Consider the following 25,008-nt stretch of genomic DNA (forward strand, 5'->3'; position numbering starts at 1 on the left):
TAGAGATATGGAAGGTGGTGCATAAATACATTTCACTGGATTTGAGTAAGAATTTATAAAGAGATGATAGTGGTTGGGATCAGGGTGGTCATGAAAAGGAAGGTGCTGATTCGTAAAGTTTTTTGAGGGAAGTCTCTAGAAACCCATCCTACTTGGACTACAGCTGCTAAGAGTAAAAAAAGAAGAAAAACAATTAACACTTCCTCAGTGCTTACACCCAGCCAGGCACATCTCATCTAGCCTTTACAACATTATAAGAAAAGTACTTATTATTATTATAAGAGTAACTCACTTTTAGAAGTTAATTAGAAGGTCACACAGATACTAGTAGTTAATGGGGAAGCCGGTCATGCATGCATTGAGAGCTGTCTACTTCCTTTTATTCTTTTTCTTTTTTTTCCCTTTTTTATATTTTATTAATTTTTTACTGAGAGGAAGAGAGAGGGATAGAGAGTTAGAAACATGGATGAGAAAGAATCATCGACCAGCTGCCTCCTGCACACCCCCTACTGGGGATGTGCCCACAACCAAGGTACATGCCCTTGACTGGAATCGAACCCGGGACCTTTCAGTCCGCACGCCAATGCTCTATCCACTGAGCCAAGCCGGTTTCAGCGAGAGCTGTCTACTTCCAATGGACACAGCTTAGGAACTCTTCTCTGCCATGCCCTTTTCCATTTCTTTTTATAATGTTCATATTTCCATATGAATTTACAGCCTTATATATTTACAACCAGCTTGGTATCAGCTCTTCCTTCTAGAGTCATTAGTAAGTTGTCCTCGCGTGCAAAAACTCTACAATGCATGTTCTGGATGGAGCGAAATGCAATTACTGTCAGGTTAGAAGGACTATTAAGTGAATACTTTTTTTAAAGTTAAATTTGAGGCATTATGTTTAAATTTGTCAGCTCGAATCAGTCAAGACTTTTGAAGCAATACCCTAATGCCTTTTTAAAAGTTGGAATCACAGAAGAAAAATGTTCACAATTCTACTTAATGTAGTGAGGGGAAGCTGAAATGTAATCAAATGACGATGGAAAATTTAAAAAGTGAACAGAGGGTAAATTTACTGTTGGCTTGTTTAGAAGCCAAATGCTGTATCCATCACGTCCATTAATTTTCAAGCTGAAGAAGTTTGGGATCTTCTATTTTGTTATTGTACTTTTCTTTTATATATATGTGTGTGTGTGTGTGTGTGTGTGTGCGCGCGCACATTTTTATTGATTTCTGAGAGGGAAAGAGAGAGAAACTCAGTGATGACAGAGAATCATTAATTGGCTGCCTCCTGCATGCCCCCTACTGGGGATCAAGCCCAAAACCTGGGTATGTGACCTGAACTGTGACCTCCTGGTTCATAGTTAATGCTCAACCACTGAGCCATGCTGGCCAGGCTATACTTTTATTAGAATTAAAAAATTTGGGTCATATTTTCTTTAAGAAAATAATAAACTATAAATTATCATTTAAGAATTATACTTTCATTAGCTAAATGTTTTAAATGGCATGCCTACCTTTTGTCCTCATGACATTGTCTTAGAAACACTAGGCGATAATCATCACTGCACTGGATGGCATTCACATCACATCAGAATACATGGCTCTCTGAACACAAACCTCATTCTCTGAGTGTTTATTATCTGGACCCATTGCTAAGGTGGAACAGGAAAGCAAAGGTCACTGTTGTCTGAAATGCATTGTAGTTAGTAATCAAAAAGTCCGTTTAAGCAGGAAGTCATCAAAAAGTATATAGATACATACCCAACACAAACAGAATTACACATTCACTTGCCTATTTATTGATGAAGGCCAAGACTATTACATGAGTATAAATCCAATGTACGTGTTGCTGATATATACACCACACCTACTCCTAATCATCTCATTTTGTTTGGGTTTCTTTAAAGTGAAGAAAAATCTTATGACATTTTTGAAGCAATTTGAGTGCAAAATCCTTTTGTGCTTTTGTTTGTTTGTTTTTTAATTGATTTCAGAGAGAAAGGAAGAGGGAGAAAGAGAGAAACATCAATGATAAGAGAGAATCACTGATTGGCTGCCTCCTGTAGACTCACTAACTAGAGATCTTGAGCCTGCAATCCACGCATGAGCTCTGACCAGGAAATAACCGTAACCTCTTGGCCCACTGGTTCATAGGTCAACACTCAACCACTGAGCAACACTGGCCGAGTTTAGTGTTGTTGTTTTCACATTTTTATAAATCCTTACATTTGTTGTAAACACTACTGAGCAAACGACAGTCTCTTGGATCTTTCCAAAACACTCAATTCTCTTTTTGCATTTACAGACCAACAGTTTATTTATATTGAGTTAAAGCACACCATTACAAAACACACACACACACACACAACTGGTATAAATATTTTTGGGAACAAGCACAGCTGGCATTTGATAAGGGTACAAAGAAACAGGTGAAAGAAGCAAGCAAGCAGCTCAGAGTGGCCATCGCTGGGCACAGTTTTCAGGGTCCACTGGCTTCGGTCAGTGTATTTCTCAGAGAATGGGGTTATCAGTTAAACCAGCAAATTCTTTACGTTGAGTTTGGTTAAGAAAGTTTCTGTAATGTGCACCATACACCGATCACTTATAAAACTTAGCCCTCAACCAAAAATCCCTTCCTACTTAACACTAGCACCTACCCAGACCAATGTGGACTTGTCTCTTGATAACACTAATAGCAATTGTTCACAGAGAATTTATTATGTCCTTGGCCCAGGGTGTTAATGAGCTCTAAGTGGGTTCATGTGTTAACTCGTGAGGGAGGTGCTACTCCTAAACCATAGGGAGGCAGAAAGAAGTAACTTGTCCAAAGTCCCAGAGCTGGGGCACATGATAGGCTTGTATTCTATAATAACCAAAGCTGTCTGCTCTAAAGCTGTTCCTTTGTCCCGCACACTGTATTAACCCCTCTCAGTGATTACCAAATGTTGTGAATATTTACTAGGCGAGCTGGTTTTCTGCCACCAATCACTGAGCAGGGCTTGTGGTTGAGGAGAAACAATGAAAATGACAAAAGACCACACTCAGTCCAGCAAACAGCACTTGGCAAAAAGTGAGACTAGGCTACTCAAAAGCAACCAGCATGCAGAACTGGCAAATCTTTAAAAGTCAAGGGACTCAGAATATTCTGGAAGCATGAAACCTAGCCAAAGTAGAGGACATAAAAGAGAGTGGCTTATCATCTGGAGGAGATGATAAATAAGTTACTGTAGAATGATTACAAAGTTGCTAACCATGTAAAATATGGAGAATTTCATGAAGTCTGTAGAAATGGGGTGGAAGAGAGCTAGAAACACAACCAAAGTTAATCAACAGCGAATGCTGGCAGAATCAGTTAACAATTGAAGAGAAGCTGACCAGGTTAATAAAATGGGCATAAATAAAACTGGCCCTTCTGTTGTAAGTGATCTTAGGGTTCAGTCAATATTTACTAAGCATCCCCTATGTTTCTAGCACTGTCGTAAATGCTGGGGAGGCAGCAGTGACGAGACCCTATATCTCTACCCTCATGGAACTTTTGTGTGAGAGATAGACAGCAAACAAGATCAATATCGTTATACAAAGAGTAAGAATTATCATTGGGAAGCTGAAGTCAAAACATTTCTGCAGAAATGACCTTCTTCCTATGTCCCTTCAAAACACAAATGAGCAAGGTAGGGGAGGGCGGAGGTAAGGGGGAGAGATCAACCAAAGGACTTGTATGCATGCATATAAGCCTAACCAGTGGTCATGGACAATGGGGAGTGGGGGCATCGTGGGGAGGGGTTTGGGATGGGAATGGGAGGATGAGGACAAATATGAAACCTTAATCAATAAAAAAGTTTGTTTTTGTTTTTTGTTTTGTTTTTTTAATGGAACTTACCAAATACAAAAAAAAAAAAAAAAAAAAAAAAAAAAAAAAAGTGAAATCAAGGACTTTGTATGGTGCAATCATAAAACAGTATTGGAAAATTATGTATTCCTCCCTTAAAAATCAGCACCTAAATTACTTTCATATTTTTGTTCATTTTAAGAATTTTGCATTTTCATTTTTTTGTTCATTATAAGAAGCGTTCATTTTAATGAATTTTGTACATTATAAGAATTAGCACACTGTGATTATAACCTACATTTTGTTAACCAAGTGAAAGGCTCAACCTCTTTTACTTTGTTTACTGTATCATTTTGTTCCCCCTTCTAAGTGGCTTAATTTTAGATGGCCCAGTTTTCTGCCATCAGTCACTGAGCAGTGTTTGTGGTCGTGAGGAAGAACAATCGGAGTGACCAAAGACCACATCTGGTACAGCAAACAGCACTTGACGAAAAGTGAGAGCAGGCTAAAAAAAAGGATTCAACCAGGATGCAGAATTGGCAAAACCAAGGGCCACAGAACATTCTGGAAGCATGAGACACAAGCCAAAGAAGTTGTAAAAGAGAGTAGCTTCTAAGCTAAGAGGAGTTGATAAGTAACTAGGGATCCACATAACCTGAGGGGGATTTGGTCATAGAGGAAATAGAAGAAACTGTAACAAATTAACCTTGATGGTGCTTAAGAATGTGGGAGTAACCTTGTAAAAATCTAAACTAATCCTTCCATCTTGATCTTTGTTTGCCCTTGGTTTTGACGTCCTTGCATGAATGGCCTCAGAATCCAGAAATATCACACTGTATTATTGCAACTTGTTACATTTAGTAGATGTTTGAATCCTATATTTCTATTTTAATTTTCTAACCAGAAACCCATCCATTTGGCTAAAAAATAACTACATACAAAAAATGTGCTCCACGTTTGCAAGATGTTACCTTTGAGATAAACTGGGTAAAAGATATATAAGATCTTTCTCTGTTACTTTATATAGCTGCATGTAAATCAACAATGATTGCAAAGTAAAAAAGGTTAATTTAAAAAAAAAAGAAAACAGGTCTTATTTCCACCTTATTTCTTATATGCTAAGGTTTTCTTGACCATGACCTACTCTGCCCATCATACACAGATAAACCATTTCATTAGTTTCTATATGTAAGCAAATATAAATGTGTATGACCCCGCCCTTTACCCCTCCAGCCCCACCATCTCCACTAATTGGTAGCATATTTTGTTTTGCATCTTGCTTTTTCTATGTAACAATGTATCAGAGATTTTTCTATATCAATGTATTAATTTAAAGAGTATTCTATATAGAGAGGTTTTTTTGAAATCTTCTTTGGATAAAGTATATTTATTTAGCCAGTCCTCTACTCATGGTTATTTGTATGGTTTCCAACCTTTTGCTATTAAAAACAATGCTATGAGTAACGTTATTTTTTAAAATATTTTATTGATTTTTTTACAGAGAGGAAGAGAGAGGGACAGAGAGTCAGAAACATCAATGAGAGAGAAACATCAATCAACTGCCTCCTGCACACCTCCTACTGGGAATGTGCCCGCAACCAATGTACATGACCTTGACAGGAATCGAACCCAGGACCTTTTGGTCCGCAGGCTGATGCTCTATCCACTGAGCCAAGCCGGTTTCACTGAGCCAAGCCGGTTTCGGCGAGTAATGTTATTTTTGAAATTTTGATAGATAATGCCAACGTACCTCTATAGAGATTTAATCAATTTACATTTCCACCTGCAAAGTGTGAGAGCCTGTTTCCCCAAATTCTCACCAATAGAGTGTGTCACACATTTGGGTTTCTGCCAGTCTAGTAGATGAAAAATTATATCAGTGCGTTTTAATTTGAATTCTTATTTGATTCATGAGATGGAGCATCTTTTTACATGTCTAAGGCCTATTTGTCCATTTATCCAACATCCTGAAGAGTAACAATGTGATAAGACAATATATGGTAAGGAAACTCAGTTTGAATGTCCTACTGGATAGAGGTCCTCCCAGGGTTCTGGCTCTTAATTAAAATGCAATTGCTTGCCCAGATGGCATGGTTGAGTATCGACCTATGAACCAGGAGGTCACTGTTCAACTCCCAGTCAGGACACGTGACCCAGTTGATAGTTCAATCCCCAGGGTGGGACATGCAGGAGGCAGCCAATCAATTATTCTCGCTCATCATTAATGTTGCTATCCCTCCCTCTTTGAAATCAATAAAAATATATTTGTTTAAAAATGCAATGAGTCTTACTCAAAGTGTTCAACATTGTTTTTTGTTGTTTTGTTTTTTTTTAAATCAGACATCCAATTGGCTGACAAAATATTTAAGATTGTTAAGAAGAAAATCAGAACATCCATTGGTCATCACCTGAAAGGACTATCTTAAATACAGCTAGTGCCTGACTTATGATGGTTCTATTTATGATTTTTTAAATTTATTTATTTATTTATTTATTTATTTATTTTTACTTTACCATGGTGTGAAAGCAACAGACATTCAACAGGAAACGTACTTCAAATTTTAAATTTTTATCTTTTCCCAGGCTAGCAACATTCAGTAGGATACCCTGGAGATGCTGGACAGCAGTGGTGGGCCCAACTCCCCATCAGGCACAGGATCTTGAGTGTAAACAACTAACACTCTGCAGTGTACCCTGTGGCCAGCATTCCTTATTTTAGTTCAATGCTTCAAACATTCTCCAGGCCCAAGTGTGCTTTCAGCTGTGTGAACAGTCAACAGAGAGTTCTCATACAATCATTGTTTGTCACTTTCAGTACAGTATTCAATAAATTACATGAGCTATTCAACACTTTATATTGTTTTGCCCAGCTACAGGTTAATGCATGTGTTCTGAGCAAATTTATGGTAGGCTGGACTAAGCTGTTGTGTTCAGCAGGTTAGGTGTATTAAGAGCATTTCCAACTTAAGATATTTTGGACCAAAAAAAGGGGGAATTCTATGGAAAGTAATCTCACAAGCTGATCTGATCATAAATTCCTAAATGAGCAGGTCATGGTGGGCAGTCATGCCCCAGGCATAGAACTCCTTTAATAAAAGGTTTTAAACCAGCCCTGTCCATTGCACATCTGGATTAACACACCATTGAAATACCAGAAACAATGCATCTTGAAGGGGGCATCAACCCTTAAAAGAGAACATAATCTAATTAACTGTCCAATTTCTGAGTTATTTCCTTCCACCTCCATGTAATCTTACTAAATTCTCTCCTTAATTTCAAATGCATAAAAGAAACTGCAAAACTGTTATTCTCAGGAGCAGTGAGATCTTGATCCCCGCACATGTCATCAGTTTGGCTCAAATAAACTTATTAAAATTCTCTACAACACAAGAAAAACAATTAAAATTTTTTTTAAATTAAAATTTAAAAAAAGTCTCTACATTTTTTTTTTTTGTCAATATTTTCAACTTAAAATAGGTTATCAGGACATAACCCCACAATCAAGGACTATCTGCATCCCAACCACCAATGACCTACCTGATCAAGCCTCCCCTAAAACTATCTGCCTTTCTCTAAAGGAATAATAACAATATCCATAGTGGGTGTCTGAGAAATATTAATTCAACTAAAATTGAGAGCCTTCATGAATCTTACTAGTGGCCCGGTGCACAAATTCGTGAACATTGAAAGGAAATTAATTAGAAGAAATACTTTAATATCACTATTCACCCTTTCTCTATAATAGAAATGTCAACCAAATTCATGATAAACAATGACAGATCAAAACACATGCATGCAATTGGCACCAGCAAGAGCTTTATATCTATCATGCACGCGTGAGTCAACTTAGCCTTTTATGGATATAGAATTAACTTGTTTAATTAGACCTGCTTTCTGATTTAGCTAAACTTTTCCCAGCCCAGTGAAACACCCCAACTTCTCTTTCAGATAATTGTCAGCAACACAGCACTAAATATCAACACAAGCAGATTATTATTATAGATCATGAAGGGAGAACAAAGGGTAAAATATGCAGCAGTGTTTGACTACATTCTGCACAGTGAGAAAACCTGAAGTTATTTTCAAGGTCTACAATTTCTTACTTCTTTTCAATTGGGTTAAGTTTCTAAGCTTTCTAAATCTCCATTTTTCAGCTAATGAAAAGAAAACAGGATTCTACCAAGTCTCTGATCTACCTACTCCAGGACTTCTGTGAGGATCAAATGAGATGAGGCATGGGAAAACACTTCACAGACATTTGGTTAAAGTGTAAAATGTTTCCACCTGGCTATAAAGCAAGTTGTGTTCCTGAGCTGAAGAAACTGCAAGGGGGCTAGTTGCTAGAAAGAGGAAGCCAAGCGTTGCTATGTGACATCATTACCTAGAGCCCACAGCCACTGTTTCTGGGCAGGGCTGTACTGTGGACCACATTTTGCACCATGGGGTCTAGGCAGGTCAGCTGGGATTTGGTGGGCTGAGGCTCCAGGGTGGTGGCGGGGCCTGTGTCCCACTTTGGGGAAGCCAAGTGTTGCTTCGTGAGCACCAGGCCTACAATGCTGTTTCTCTGTAAATGGCCAATGCACATCACAGCAGCTCTTGCATGAGCATCTGACTCCTGGTGGTCAGTGCCTGTCATAGCTACCAGTCAGACAGACACTTAGCATATCAGTCTGATATAGATATAGATGATATAGATATAGATGATAGATATAGATATAGATAGATGATAGATATAGATATAGATATAGATGATATATAGATATAGATGATATAGATATAGATATAGATATAGATATAGATATAGATACTCCAGAGGGAAGACAGGTGACCATCATAATAAATAAACCACCTAGTTTGTTAGAAGATGATAGATGCTAAGGTGGATAATATGACTAGATACAGGGAGGCCTGGCACATTTAAGACACAGAAAGGAAGCCAGTGTGGTTGGAGGAAATGGAGGGAGGGGGATGAGGAAGAGTAAGAGGTATTGACAGCAGAGATGAATCATAGAAGACAAAGCTGAACATTTCTAGACAAAGCTGATCACTCAGGCATGCCCAATCAGGCCCTGGTGTCTAGTTCTTGCGTACATCTTGCCTTTTCCTCAATGACTTGGTTTTCTAGGAGACAGAGAGCTCTGGCAACCAAAAGCCCCAGGCACATGTGGGCACACAATTCACATGTTTGCTCTGTGTGTGTAGGCTGATGAATCCTGGCAACAACGGAACAATCTCACGCCTTTTTCTCCAGTCATTCTGCTCTTCCTAAAGGCTTCTTTTCCTTGTTAAACGTACAACCTCTTTCCCGGCAAGTCTGTGATTTAAGCATCTCACAAGTGGTTCGCCTTGTCAGCTGATTTCCCCATTTCTTTCTTTTTTTTTTTTCTTTTTCTTTTTTTTTTTACAGAGAGGAAGAGAGAGGGATAGAGAATTAGAAACATTGATGAGAGAGCATCATCGATCAGCTGCTTCTTGCACTACTGGGGATGTGCCCGCAACCAAGGTACATGCCCTTGACCGGAATCGAACCAGAACCCTTCAGTCCGCAGGCCGAAGCTCTAAACCGGTTTCGGCAGGCATCATTTCCCCATTTCTGAACGTCTTCCATTTCAAATTCACCTTGTGATGGTATTAATCACAACTATTTCAGACATGTCTACAAAGACTCAAACCCTGCCTCTGGCTGCCTGGCCAATGTGTATCTGTTCCTGACCTTCAGGTCCAGGACACACACAGCACTGCAGGGAGGGGAGCATCTGAGATCTTGCTCCAGAGCATGTCTTCAGTTTGGCTCAAATAATTCCTACTTAAAAAATTTTTAAACACACACACACTTAAACCATTGCAGTGAGAAAAGCTTTTTGCACAGGTCTAAGAAGATCTATCCTGCTTCAGAATCAACAGGAATTAGACAGTCCGGCAGAAGGTCACAATTTGATTCCCGGGTTGCAGCTGGATCCCCAGTGTGGGGCAAGAAGGAGGCAGCTGATCAATGATTCTCTCTCATCACTAATGTTCTCTCTCTCACCCTACCTCTCTCTGAGATCAATAAGCTTTTTTCTTTTTTAAGGAGCAAGACAATGGCACTGGGACTGAGATGAGCCATGAGACACCAAGCCCAGGTTTCTTTGGGAGCACAAGGCCAGATTAGAGTTTGCTTGAGGCATGGAGCCTCTTTCTGTATAGGAAACACCCTTCTCCCCTCCAATGACTGCAGATTTGCCCTATCTCCTTAATGCTCTCTTCCTTGCATCTCTAAACCCTAGTCCCTATTCCCCTCTTGCCTCACCTTCATTTCCCCTTCCTCACCCACAAAGAAAATATTACAGAATATTGCACAGGAGGCAGAGGGCTGCAGGAGAGAAAGCCCCTATAATCTGTATCATCTCTACAAACTTTGGTGTCACCAGCTTTATGATCTCCTCACCAGCCAATACAGACCCAGAGAAGCCACACCTCTAGGATAGAGATGAATTGTTCTAAAAAAAGACTGCTGTGGACAAGACACGGAGTTGGGAGTCACAGGAAGAGAATCGGGACCTGTGTCCTGGGCAATGAAGACTTGACCTTAACAAGGTGGAGCCCAAAACTCAGGAAAATTGTAACAGCATCATGACAACACAGGAGATGTCACAAGTTGTTGACAGCTTGAGGGCTCTGACTCTGGGGGCACAGAACCCAGGGGAGGTGGGGTGGGGGTCTTGGCCAGCTCCATCCAGGGGAGCTTAAGCCAACTCCCAAAAGACCTGGAGTGTTACTTTGGGCACGGGATGCCATTTGGGTGTGAATTCTGCTTCCACCATTTCTTAGCTGTGACATCAGTGTCACACTGACGGTATTTCAACATCTGCTTAAACTTTAAGTTTCCTTTCTTGAAACCATGAACCAGACATCCAGTTCACGAGGATGCTGGGAAGCAGAAGTGAAATATATCGAGCGGTTTTAGCTCACACCTGGATCTCCAACTTGCCCTCTCAATAAATGGCATCCATTGATGACCCCCCCCCCCTAAAAATAAATGAATAAATAAATAAATAAATAAATAAATAAATAAAGCGTCTTGTTCTTGCCAAAACCGGTTTGGCTCAGTGGATAGAGCCTGAAAGGTCCCAGTTTTGATTCCGGTCAAGGGCATGTACCTTGGTTGCGGGCACATCCCTGATAGGGGGTGTGCAGGAGGCAGCTGATCGATGTATCTCTCTCATCGATGTTTCTAGCTCTCTATCCCTCTCCCTTCCTCTTTGTAAAATAAAAAAATAATTTAAAAAATCAATGAAATATATATTTTTAAAAAATTTCTTTTAAAAAATAAAGTGTCTTCCTGAGATTTCTGTCCCATCCCCAGTCTGAAAGTTCTGTCTATCCCGAACCCCTCTGGCTGCTCAGCTGCCCACCCCCTGCCTCTATCCATCTGCCAGGGGGCAGCCTCTCCTGTCCTCGCAGTCAGATCCCATTCATTCGGTCTGGGTCCCAGCCTCTGCCTCAGTGGCACCCAGGGGCGCCTCTGCCGGGTCCACCCTGCGCCCAGCCTACCTGATGTAGGGGAGGAAGGGGTTGACGTGCCCGGAGAGCACAGCGACCACGTAGGAGATGATGAAGGCGGCGGAGGACCAGGTCACCAGCAGGAAGGGGACGAAGGCCATTCCCTTAAGGAAGCGGGGCATCGCGCTGCCCTGGGTGCGCTGCGCTCAGCCGGCGGGCGTCGGGCTGCTCCGGGGGCGGGGGCGCCACGTGCGGGCCCTCTGGGCGGCCACCGCGCGGCGGGGAGCGATGGAGCCTCCGGGCCGGAGGGCAGGGAAGGGAAGGGAGACGCGGGAGCGGAGGCGGCTGCGGGCGGCGGGGCAGCGGGCCAGGGTGGGTGAGTGGGTGGGGCGCCGGCGGCCCGGGCTTGTTGCGAAGCGAGTGAAGTCACAAAGCGTCCAGCCGAATTGGGAGCGCGCGGACCTCCCCCGACGCCACCCCGGGACGCGGCTCCTTTCGCTTTTGGTTCGGAGGCGGCGGGGTGGGCGCGGGCGGGCGGGCTGCGCGGGGGATGCGGGCGGAAATGTCTGGCTCTTTGCTCCGCGGTTGCACAACTCCCAACTCCAGAGAGCCCGATCTCCTCCCGCCCGCCCCTCCTTCCCTCCTCCTTCCCTCGGGGTTTCCGGGTACCGGCCTGGAGCACCTGGGCTTCTCCTCCCGGGCGCCTCACCCGCGGGGGAGGGGGGGAAGGGGGGGAGCCCCAGGGCGGACACCTGCCCCATCCCGCAGCGCTGCTGCTCCAGCTCCTGCTGCTGCTCCCTGCTCCTGCCCTGCTCCTGCTGCTGCTCTTGCCGCTTCTCCTGCTGCTTCTCCTGCCCCTGCCCCTGCCCCTGCTCCTACTGCTGCTCCAGCTCCTGCTCCTGATGCTTCTCCTGCTCCTGCCGCTGCTCCTGCTCCTACTCCTACTGCTGCTCCTGCCGCTTCTCCTGCTGCTTCTCCTGCCCCTGCCCCTGCCCCTGCTCCTGCCCCTGCTCCTACCCCTGCCCCTGCCCCTGCTCCTGACGCTTCTCCTGCTCCTGCCCTGCTCCTGCTCCTACTGCTGCTCCAGCTCCTGCTGCTGCTGCTCTTGCCGCTTCTCCTGCTGCTTCTCCTGCCCCTGCCCCTGCCCCTGCTCCAGCTCCTGCTGCTGCTCCAGCTCCTGCTGCTGCTCCAGCTCCTGCTCCTGACGCTTCTCCTGCCCCTGCTCCTGCTCCTGCTCCTGCTGCTGCTCCTGCCGCTTCTCCTGCTGCTTCTCCTGCCCCTGCCCCTGCTCCTTCCCCTGCCCCTGCTCCTGCCCCTGCTCCTGCTCCTGCCGCTGGGTGAGGGCTTTGCCAGGCCAAGCGCTTCAGAAGTGACAGCCACCCGGATGGTGTCCCCACGAAAACCTAGAGAGTGTGGGGCAGGTAGGAGTATGGTGCAGCTGGTTCTGTTTAAACCCGCGCGGGCTCGGACTATTGGTTTCCTAAAAATGACAGTTCCCTTTCTCCCCTCACGGATCAGGGTTAGCCCCAGCGCGTAGCCGTGACCTAAGTGAGATGAGTAATGGTGACTTCATACATGTCAGACCTGGCGATAGGGATTCGTGTCCGGCAGGCACTGACAAGCGTGGAGTGTTGGAGGTGGTGTTTAGGGATTCTGAGCCCAGGGCGGAGGTCATTGGGTCACTGGGTCATCGGCGAGCAAACGTGGGTTCATTTCAGCTGCATACACATTTCTCGGGCGCCCCACCCTGCCAGGGGATGGGATACAAAGATTAGTCCTATGAGGTTTAAGAAAACAGACGTTCAGAATAAAATAAAATTGTATGGGATATTGAGTAGATTGGAGATGATTTTTTTTAAAAAGAAATATGCAGAGAGATGAGAGGCAGGGACAGAGCTACGATGAAGAACCTGGGAAGGTTTGCTGGCAGATATTAGAGTTTTTGAAAGTAAAGGATTGTTCTCCAGGCAAAGAAAGGTGAGACTAGCATTCTAGGCCAAAGAAACAGGAGAAAAAAGCAGAATGTGAAGTTGCTAGTTTTCCTGAAACTAAAGAAAAGCACTCAAAGAAGTGTAGGCAGGGAATGGAGGGGTGGACAGAGACCAAGTCAGCAGAGCCCTGCTAAGAGTCTTTGGTGTGTGGTGTTTTATGTATATTTTACTGATTTCCGAGAGGAAGGGACAGGGAGAAAGAGATAGAAGCATCAATGATGAGAGAGAATCATTGATCAGCTGCCTCTCAACCTGGGCACTTGCCCTGACTGGGAATTGAACCGTGACCTTCTGGTTCATAGGTCGACACTCAACCACTGAGCCACACCAGTCAGGCTGTGTTTTTGTTTTTGATTTGGTTTGGGTTTTGGTAGTGAGGAGAGTGTAGGAATATGGACAGACTCGTATTTAAGGAGATCATTGTGGCTGTGAGGGGAATGAGCACCATATTGAATAACACAGAAGCTTCAAATTAAGGCTTTTTAAAAATCACACAAGCTGGAAAAGAATCGACAAAAAGAAAAAATATCACAAGAGCCCATAACTGTGTATGGTGGCAGGTGGCTATTAGAATAATCAGAGGGGGTCATGTGCTGTAAACCTGCAAATAATGTAAAATAACATTGAATGTCAATTGTCAAATATAATTGAAAAATAAGCGTAGAAACCACAAAAGCTGTCGTTCATGGTGATTCATTGTACATCTCTACCTAGGCTTGTGTGTTTTTTGCATTATTATTTTAAAATGTGTCTTTATTGATTTTTGTAGAGAGAGGGGAGGGGAGAGGGATAGAGAGATAGAAACCTCCATGAGGAAGGCATGGATCAGCTGTCTCCTCCCTGCTCCTCACCAAAGATTGAGCTGCAACCCAGGCACAGGAATTGAACCTGGGTTCATGGGTCAACGCTCAACTCTTTAGCCTCACTAGCCGATGGTTTGTGTGTTCTGAAAACCACTCTTCCCTGGCCTTGCCCTCCCCTTGCATTTCTCTTTTCCTGCTCTACTAGACTCACCTGATTTTAAAAACCCTCCCTGAGGCAGAGGAATTATGTCATCAAATGGAATTCACCCATTCATCTTATCTTTCTGTTGCCTACATAATTCACAGGTAATCGAATTGACTCATCACTTTTCACACAATTACAAGAATTGTGTGACTATAATGGCAATCGGTATTTTGTTGTTTAAAATAAGTATGGATGCAGTGTATGTATTTAAAACAGGTAGATAGCTTTGGCCCATGTGGCTAAGCGTCAACCCATCCACCCAGAGGTTAGATTAGTAGATTCCTGGCGAGGGCACATGTCCAGGTTTCTGCTTCATCCCCAGTAGAGGGCAAGTGGGAGGCAGCCAATGCTGTTTCTCTCTCTCCCTCTCTCTTCTTCTCTCTCTCTAAAACCAATATAAACATATTAAAAAATAAGATAACTATAACTGTATACACGTACATATGGTATCAAACAGCCCTGGGAGGCACAGAGCTGCTGCTTCTAAAAGCTTTCCATACTGTAGACCTTATTAACACCTTCACCTCAGAATAGAAAAGTTCATATGGTACGAAATGTTAAAGCTCTAGAAAACTGGTGAAGGAAACGAGAATATATCACCCCAAAGTATGCAACTTTGACATAAGAATGTTTTGGGGCTGAAAGCAATTCAGAAGCAGGAAAAGCAGGAAGAATTCTCTCTATCTGCCTTTCTGTCTAAAAGTAGGGTGTGTATTTCCTTTACTGGAGACTGCTCCAGACTCTTAGCCCAGAGAAGGCACCAGAGGAACCTGCAAACCTTGCTCCATTAGTGTTCCCCACATTTGTTTACCTTCCCAACCGCCCCTGCCCCTCCCCAGCTCTCCCTTGGAGCCTAAAACCATTTTTCTTTGTCATGTCATTTCTATACAAATTCGTTGTTGTTGTTTTTATCCTCACCCAAGAATGTTTTTTCATTGACTTCTACAGAGAGTGGAAGAGAGAGGGAGAGACAGAAATATCGATGTGAGAGAAACACGTTGATTAGCTGCCTCTTGCACACTCCCAGACCAGGGCCTGGCCGAGGGAGAAGCCTGCAACAAAAGTACATGTCTTTGACCGGAATAGAACGCGGGACCCAGTGTGGGCAGTGAATAAATGAGTATCCCTTCTCTCTCTATCTACCCCTATCAGCTGGCTGGATACCAATGCCTGTGATGACCTTGCACTCCACGTATTATGGATAGAGACTGTCAACCTAAGTCACCTCACTTGACTCTCCCACCTTATCTAACTCATCTATAGTGAGTTGACGTGTTATTTCCTGTTTTACAGAGAGGGTCAGCCAGATGTTAACACTTCTGTGCACAACAAACAAATATAGGAGAACTAACGTGAATGAAAGATGATTGTAATTCAATATACTTAGAGTTAAATCAAAATAGTATACTATTCAGTGAATGGCAGGGTCACGGGGATCATTCTAGATGGCATGTCAGCATCCTCCTCTTTCTGAGTCCTTAGAAACAGCCAAGTGAATTGATGAGTGAATGTGAGTAACCACTGCTCCGAAAAAAAAATGGCAAACATAGTAATGCGTACCATCTCTTTAGAAGTAATGTGCAGGCCGAAACCCGGTATGGCTCAGTGGTAGAGCATTGGTCTGCGGACTGAAAGGTCCCAGGTTCGATTCTGGTCAAGGGCATGTACATTGGTTGCGGGCACATCTCCAGTAGGGGGTGTGCAAGAGGCAGCTGGTCGATGTTTCTCTCTCATCGACATTTCTAGCTAGCTCTCTATCTCTCTCCCTTCCTCTCTGTAAAAAATCAATAAAATATATTTTTAAAAAAAAGTAATGTGCGTAAGGTCTACTCTCCCTTTAGTGGTGAGAATACACTTAAAATATGCTCTTGCAGGGTAGAGGTTAGATAGAATCTCTTCCCTGCATATTCCTGCTTTTGGAAAAGGGGCATTGTCACAAAATGGATGTTATGATTTGAGGTATCTGTCACCATGTGAATGGCCCACCCCGTGTGTGTGTGTGTGTGTGTGTGTGTGTGTGTGTGTCTTTATTATGGTAGGGACCCCTGAGCTGTGATGTATTCTGGGCCCTGTTCCCAGGGTTGGAGAGCAGTCCCCACTATCCACAAAGGCAGGAAATTTCAACAAACCCTCGACATGCTTTGAATAGAACAGAGGTGACACAATGAGCCAGATTTTTTTTCCGGTGCCTCAGTCATCCTCACTTGTACAGAATTCACCTTTAAAGACAAATTGTTCATTTTCTTTTTTGGTTGTTCCCCTGTTGGACTTTCTTTAGGGCATTCTAGAATGTGAGCTCAACGAGGGCAGGGCTTTGCTTTCTTCTCTGCTATGTTCCAGGCGTGGACAGGGCTTCACTCAGGTGCTTATTAACTCCTAGAGCCCCGGTGCCCGACATCGTGCTGGGCAGGAGTTTGGGGTTCCCTCAGCCCAGCCTGCCCCCTTTTGCAGTCCAGGAGCCCTCGGGGGATGTACGATTGATGGCTGGATTGATGGCTGAGGCCAGCCAGCCATCAGCCTGTTTTGTGGCTGATGGGAGCACACTGACCAGCAGGGGGCAGCTCCTTTGTTGAGCATCTGCCCCCAGATAGTCAGTGTGCATCATAATGACCGGTAGTTCCACCATTTGGTTGATTTGCATATTACCCTTTTATTAGATAAGATATGCTGAATGAATTTGCCTCAGCAATGACCTTTTTCAGGAAGTCTTCCATAAAACCCCCAAGATCTGACATCTGTTCCACTCCTCTCTACCCCACAGCATCCTGGGCTATTTCTGTTATGTATTTCACAATGTTAACTTGTCAGCCTATCTACTAGACTCTAAACTCTTTGCGAAAAGGAACTGAATCTCCTATATTTCTATCCCAGTGCCAACCACTAGCACAACATAAATGGTTGATACATATTTATTAAAAAATAAATGAATACTTGAAACTAGTTAATACTATTTAATACTATTACCTAGAGAATCTGGTCTTTATACAATAGTGCATACCATAACCATATTAGCATCTCATAGGAGGCACAATTAACTCCATATCATTGAGTACAGAAATGAGAAAGACACAACAGTAAAGGTTTAGACATTTCTGTTATGTAAAGGGGGAGAAATCAGAGCCCTTAATGGGAGTGATGCTTTTTCAAGTGGCTGACCTGATTGTTACAAGTTATAAGTTTGGGCAGCGACACCAAATACTTCTTCTTCATAATATTTTTGCCAGAAGTTTTTATGTTACCAGAGATGAAGAAGACAACGCTGCAGAGAATTTTGGGGGATTTCCATTATGATCATGAGAGTGAAAATTTCCTTTAAAATTTTAAGAGATGGGTTTTTTTCCCTCCTTCCCCATATGAATAGTTTCTAAATTAATTTGCAAATATGGGAACTCACATGATCTGTCTTTCTCAGTTTAGCTAACCTTAAATCTCTATATTCTTCGACCATCCTTCATAGGGTTTTCTTATGAGGTACAGCTCATGCTGTAGTGGTCATTATCTATGGAAAAACTGAAGTATGGTGCTCAGGTTTACAGTAATCTCATGAGTTTATTTCTCAACCTAGTAAAGATATTACAGAAATGGGGGAAAGGTTTTGTCAGTTGTTCTTCTTTTGGCATGAATTGGGTAAGATTTGAAAATGGACAGGATAATGACAGAAACTGCAGGCCAGCAGGCAATTGTTTGCTTTCCCTGTCTTAAAAAAAAAAGTAATTTTTAAATTGAATTCATTAGGGTGACATTGATGAATAAAATTATATTGGGTATAATTCTATAAGACATTATCTGCATATTGTATTGTGTGTTCACCACCAGGAGTAAATTTTTGAAGGAGGCATTTTTTTTTTTTTATAATTCTTTTACTTTTTAAATAATGTCTTATTGAAGAACCAACCTTCTAGGATTCATGATTAATTTATTTGACAAATGTTGTTTGAGGATATACAATTTGTCAGACCTTGTGTTTTGTGACTGAGCATACATAAAGAGAACACCCAGGCCCGGCCAGCATGGCTAGGTGGTTGAGTAGCAACCTACGAACCAGGAGGTCACAGTTTAACTCCTGGTCAGGGCACATGCCTGGGTTGCAAACTTGATTCCCAGTAAGGGCTGTGCAGGAGGCAATGATTCTCTCTCATCATTGATGTTTCTCTCTCTCCCTCTCCCTTCCTCTCTGATACCAATAAAATATGTTAAAACAAAAAAAAAAGAAAATGATACATTTAGAAAAGAGAAAAGCCAGTGCCTTAATTTCATTAAGGTCATGATGTTCAAATGAACTTGGTTTGCTTAGGAGATGAAAAGTGGTCCATTGTGACTGGAATACATGAAAATACGGCTGGAGAGATTATGGTGAAGACTCTGTGAAACGCATTGCATCAATATGCTAAGGAGTTTGGATGTAACTTGGAAACAGGCTTCAAGAAGTGAAATTTTATCAGAATTATTATCTGTGGTGAAAACTCCAACAGGTCTCAGAGGAGATGGACTAGAGCTAACACTAGGGATTGATGATGGGTGGTTCTTTTTAAGAAATGCTAATGAAGAGCATTTGAGATCATACTCCCCAGCATATGTCCTCAGTTTGGTCCAAATAAACTCATATATATATGAATGCTAATGACCTAGCCTAAGTCAGCAGATTGTGGATGGAGAAAAGAATTATGGTAGCCAATTGGATGAGTGGAAAGATAGAAAAATTAAGATGGCATTGATTTCCTGCTTCAGAAGCTCAGTGCATATTAATCATTAATTGAGCCAGGAAACAGAATAAGTCTGGAGGATTATGAGTTCATTTTTAGATATACATCAATGTAATAAATTGTGTAATATGCATGCAGTATACCCAACTGCTGGGCAGTTGGAAACTGACTTGGAAAGCATTGATGAACAGCGATGGACATTATTTGATGGATACCATTAAAATCACTGATGGAGTAAATGCTGCAGTGAAATTAAGAACAAGAAAAGTAGTTTGGGCAGATAAGTAGTACTCCACAATCTTTCTGAGAAACATCTCAGTAGAGTGGGACATTGGACTGAGGAGTGAAAGCAGTTCTAAGATCATAGATAGAGAGTATTACAAGAATACAAAATGCTCACATTTCTGAGTTAGGACAGAATCTTCTCTGGGGTAGGATTTGAAGACTCTAGCAGAGGAAGTAAGTGATAAAATAAGGTCATGGAGCAAGAGGGAGAGGAGGAGGACATAAATAGAAGCAAAAATGTGTTTCCTTTACCGGAAATTTTTGTTTACCAATCTCAGTCATGCAATTTATGTGTCTGGGCCGAACATTCTGGCTAACTTTAATAACCCCATTCTTAAGAGCACATAATAGCTGTGTGATATGTTCTGTTTCCAGTAAGGGATTAACATGTGACCCATGAAGAACAGCTCAGCAACACATTTCAAGAAAATAAACCATCTCAGTATTCCAGGAAAAATCACAGATCCTAAGTTAAGGTCCTTAGAGGTCACCTGGTTTTATCCTTTGTATGTATAAAAAAATTAAAACCAGAGAGTAATGTCAAATTGACATGGCTCTTTGGTGGCAGAGTTTCCATCTCAATGACCATAATCTAGGTTTCATAATCTCATGGGGTTTCAAAATGAGTCACCCAAGACATGTCTCTGTAGTATGCAGATTACTTTTAAATATGTATATATATCTTTATTGATTTCAGTAAGGGAGAGGGAGATAGAGATAGAAACATCAATAATAAGAGAGAATCTTTGATTGGCTGCCTCCTGCATGATCAGGGATTGAGCCCACAACATGGGCATATGTCCTGACCAGAAATTGAACCATGACCTCCTAGTTTATAAGCTGATGTTCAACCACTGAATCACACAAGCCAGGCAATAACCTTTGTTTTAACCTCTATATCTGATAGATTGCTTGCCTCCATTTCATTTAGCTCTTTTTTGGGGGGATTTCTCCTGTTCTTTTATTTGGGGCATATTTCTTTGTCTCCCCATTTGGGCTTCCTCTTTGTATTTGTTTCTAGATATTAGCTGGATCTGCTGTTCTCCTACTCTTGGTATGGTGGACTTATGTAGTAGGTGTCCTGTGGAATTCAGTGACACAGTCTCCCGGATAAACTGAACTAGGTGCTCCAGGAATGTCCCTTGTGTGAGTTGTATGAGCCCTTTTATTGTGGTTGAGTCTTGATTGCTGTTGGCCCATTTGTGGGTGGGGGTTAACCCTCAGACTGGCTGACTATGAAGATTGGCCTCATCAACAGTGCACAAGTTGCTAGGGGGCATGGGGCAGGGGGACTGATCCCACAAAGCGAAATTTGCCCCAGCAGGGTCTGGTACTGGCCGAGATTTCCTTTGACTGTGCCACTTGTGGAGCTAATTGGGTCATGCTCTCATCTGTTCTGCATCCTGCCACTTGGTGTGTTCATTCTGGAGCCTCTTGGAAGGGACACTGGTGCAGGTCAAAGTCAGATGCTGCCTGTGACCAGCCCTGGGCTATCTGTTTAGAGAGCTACAAAGCATTGCATAGCTTGTAGCTGCCTCTTCTGGGCCTGAGTGGTTCATGGGAGGAGCCTAGTTATGGACCAAGACCAGCTTTCACCAGCAACAAGCCCAGGGGCAGGTCAGCAAGAGGCCCAAGGTCCCTTGAGACCTGCCTCTACTTGCTGGCTACCTATTAGGCTCAGTCACTGTAAGAGCCTCTGGTGGTAAACAAGTTGCATGAAGCTGGTTCTCAGTGAGTCACCAGACAGAGGTGTGTTCACTAGGTTGATAGAAATTCAAACTCAGCACCAGGGCTGGCTCTGGGGCTATTCAGCAAAAGTCTCGGCATACACCAAGGCCAGCTGCCACATGCCTAGGCCCAAAGGCCCTTGTGGGGAGACAGGGTTTTAGAGACTCTGAATTCTTTTCTTAGCCAGAACTCAAGTCCTGAGGTTGCTGAATCCAGGTTTGGACTGACCGCACCAGTCAGACACCTGGTGCTATTCCCATCGCCTACTACGGAAACACCTCTCCCAAATACTTTTTTTTTTCCCCTCTGTACTCTATTTTCTTCTTTTATAAACATTCTTAACTTTAGGGCTGAGAAGTGTTTATGGCCTCAGAGAAAGAGAAGAAAAGAACTAGCTTTAGATTACAGAATATAAGGAAGGAAAAAACACTTTTTCCTCTTCATTTTAGGTTCTCTGGCTGGGGCCTTATAAATGAAACCGCAAAAGACAGATCAACAAGAGGAAAACAAGTTTATCAACATGTGCATCGTGCAAAACCATGGGAGCACTCACTCATGAGAAACCCAAGGTGCTACTTAGATCTTGGGCTTATATACCATCTTAGGCTAAACAAGGAAAACAGAGTTTTGGCCGCCTGCATTGTGGGAGGGGAGGAGGAAAGCAGGTTATGGGAAGGTGAGCAGGAAAAATATGGTAACTAAGGTTGTTTAGTAAGACTTGTGTTATTCAGACTCCTTCTCTTCCTGCTAGGGAGAGTCACCTTTTACAAATGTAAAAGTCCTTTTGAGACAGGCTAGTAAACCAGGACAGTGGCGTAGGGAAACTGAGGCAGATACACAGCAACTAGCTGCCATCTAGAAAATCTAGATGCCAAGCAGTTTTCAGACATCTGGTAAGTCCTATCTTTCCTAAACCAAGGACACTTAAGAGTAAATGGTTTGCACTTCTCCTCCCCAACCAGAGGGTAAAAGCTTAAATCACCCTACTCAGGGAGACAGATAGCAGAAATCTAATTAATGCCTTTGCTAAAAGCATCCAAGGACAGATGAGTTAAAAGAATAAATCTCACTTTGGTACATCAGCATGAGGCTGATGAGTATTCTACTGAGATCCTCCCTCATGAACCCCCCTAAACGCCCAGCCTTTAAAGCCCCCCAAAATGGCCAAAACCAGTTTGGCTCAGTGGATAGAGCATCAGCCTGTGGACTGAAAGGTCTCAGGTTCGATTCCAGACAAGAGCATGTACTCTGGTTCCAGGCACATCCCCAGTAAGAGGTGTGTGTGTGTGTGTGTGTGTGTGTGTGTGTGTGTGTGTGTGTGTGCAGGAGGCAGCTGATCGATGTTTCTACCTCTCTAACCCTCTCTCTTCTCTAAAAAATCAATAAAATAGCCGAGACTGGTTGGGCTCAGTGGATAGAACGCTGGCCTTCAGACTGAAGGGTCCCGGGTTCGATTCCGGTCAAGGGCATGTACCTTAGTTGGGGCATATCCCCAGTGGGGGGTGTGCAGGAGGCAGCTGATCAGTGAGTCTCTCATTGATGTTTCTAACTCTTTATCCCTCTCTCTTCCTCTCTGTAAAAAAATCAATAAAATATATATTTTTTAAAAATCAATAAAAATATATATATATATTTTTAAAAAACCCTCAAAATGAAGATCCTAGGGCAAGTTCCCCCTTTTTTTCTCCCCCCACAGGTACACATCTCCTAAACTTAAGGGACCCCATGAGACTTGCAACCGGGTCAGCAATGAGCAGCAGCAGTTCATCCAAGGCAAACCCCCTGAACCTGTCCCCAAGGCCCCCTTTTCTCTGCCTTCGGAGTGAGCCAAAGCAGACCAGCCTCGGCTCATTTCCCCAGCCCTTTCTTGTTTCACTGTCCCCGGCTTTAATGCACAGCCTCGAAAATTCACCTGGACTTGTGTTGCTACATTTTTCTCCTGCGTGAAATCCAGAACACTACCCACCGGCCCGAGGCAGACCCGTCAAGGGCCAGGTCCCCTTTCTGGTAACACTCTGTAAATTTCCGTTACAGATGGAAAAATTGTGCCCAATTTCTAAAGCTTTTCCTGTATCTGCCGGTTCTCAATGCCCATTAGCTCAAAATAATCCAAGTGCCAAAAAGGCATATTTTGGGGTGGCATTTTCTGGTACCCTTTAAGAAGCCTTCCTCTGGCCTTGTGGTACAGGGTGAGGAAGATATGGGGAAGAAATTATAGATGAAGATCTTTGCTTTGCACCTAGCCTCTGTTCCCTATTGAAACTCAAGAGGCTTCATCAGAAAAGGGGAAAACTACAGTTTGCAATGGAGAGATGAACCACATGCAAAGGGGGCTTGGGCCTGGCTATTTGCTTGGAAACAAAGAAAACACCACTCTACAGGGTGTTTCTAGGCCTATTCAGGGTGCTGCAGGGATGCAACAATATTTATCAAAATTAAAATATACATAGCTTTTGGACTCAAGTCTACTCTTAAGATTTGAGAGAATGGAGGGGAAGAGACACAGAGAGAGAAACATTGATATGAGAAAGACACATTGATTGGTTGCCTCCTCTACAGGGATAGAGATGCAAATAGGTTCACTTGACCAGAATCAAATCCAGGACCCTTCAGTCTGCAAGACAATGCTCTACCCATTGAGCACACTAGTTAGCGCTTGACACAAATATTTATAAACATGCACAAAAATTTAAGGTAAGAATAGTCAGCCCCAGTTGGGTAGTTCAGTTGGTTAGAGCATCATCCCAATAAGCCAAAGTTGAGGGTTTGATCCCCAGTCAGCACACATATAAGAATCAAGCAATGAATACATAAATAAATGGACCAATAAACTGATGTTTCTCCCTATCTCTCCCCCTTCTTCACACTCTCAAATCAATAAATAAAAATTAATATGAAAAATCGCCAAAACCGGTTTGGCTCAGTGGATAGAACATCGGCCTGTGGACTGAAAGGTCCCAGGTTCGAATCCGGTCAAGGACATGTATCGATACCTTGATTGCGGGCACATCCCCAGTGGGGGGTGTACAAGAGGCAGCTGATCGATGATTCTCTCTCACTGATGTTTCTAACTCTCTATCCCTCTCCCTTCCTCTCTGTAAAAATCAATAAAATATATATTTTTAAAATTTTTATAAAAAAATTAATATGAAAAATAAACAATGAGTTTAAGAAAAGAATAAGAACAGTAAGGGCATCATTAAATATATTGCATTAAAATAATTCTGTGGAATATCATGCACCTGTAAAAGGAATAGGGTAGACCATATATTATGGGCATAAAGGAGAGGAAGTAGTATAATGGTACAACCTGTGGACTTTGGTGCTTGGCCGCCTGTGTTTTTCTCCCACTCTGTCATTTACTAGCTTTATGATCTTGGGCAAGTTATTTAATTTCTCTGTGTCTCATCTGCAAAATTACAGTTGTTCTTTTTAAATAGGGTTAAACATGGAGCAGTTGTCTCCAGAAATTGAACCTGTAACCTGGGTATATGCCCTGAGTGGGAATTGAACCAGAGACCCTTCAGTGCATGGAACAATGCTCAACCAACCAAGCCCCACTGGCCCCGGGGTATTGTTTTTATTTTTTATGAGCATGATTTGTTTTGGGACAATATAATTTACAGGTCAGTTTGCAAAAGTAAAAGGCAAGGTGAAACATTTACAGAGGAAAAGAACAGAAAGATTTTTATCTCCATTGACCTATTCTATATTAAGCATATAACACTTTCATAATAAGAAAACTAAACTTAGTTAAAAAGAATATTAATATCCATGTAAATAATACATGAAAGTAAATATTTGCTAAGCACACAGACACTTTTGGTTCTTAACTATATGTACTAGGAATTATCTGCAGAGAAAGTAATTCATTGGTATTTTTTCACCAGAAAGAACAGTTTGACTAACTGGTTCTGTTCTTATCCATACTGCTATTGCTTGAATGAGTGAAGTCCCGCAATGTGCTTGCCTGAATTGGGCCATC

The 25,008-nt window shown here is 42.7% G+C and overlaps 1 protein-coding gene across 1 annotated transcript in view; it reads right to left on the bottom strand.

Moving 5' to 3' along the window:
* DRAM1 (DNA damage regulated autophagy modulator 1) overlaps positions 1-11,863 on the bottom strand; it is a 37,772-nt gene extending 25,909 nt beyond the window's left edge. Inside the window, exon 1 of the mRNA XM_036457724.2 lies at positions 11,360-11,863. Within this exon, the coding sequence (XP_036313617.1) occupies positions 11,360-11,490 (131 nt within the window). The 5' untranslated portion in view covers positions 11,491-11,863. The remainder of the gene's footprint in view (positions 1-11,359) is intronic.
* Between the last annotated feature and the right edge of the window lie 13,145 nt (positions 11,864-25,008).

This window comes from Pipistrellus kuhlii, unplaced genomic scaffold (genome assembly GCF_014108245.1).
Source record: "Pipistrellus kuhlii isolate mPipKuh1 unplaced genomic scaffold, mPipKuh1.p scaffold_m20_p_3, whole genome shotgun sequence".
Classification (NCBI taxonomy): Eukaryota; Metazoa; Chordata; class Mammalia; order Chiroptera; family Vespertilionidae; genus Pipistrellus; species Pipistrellus kuhlii.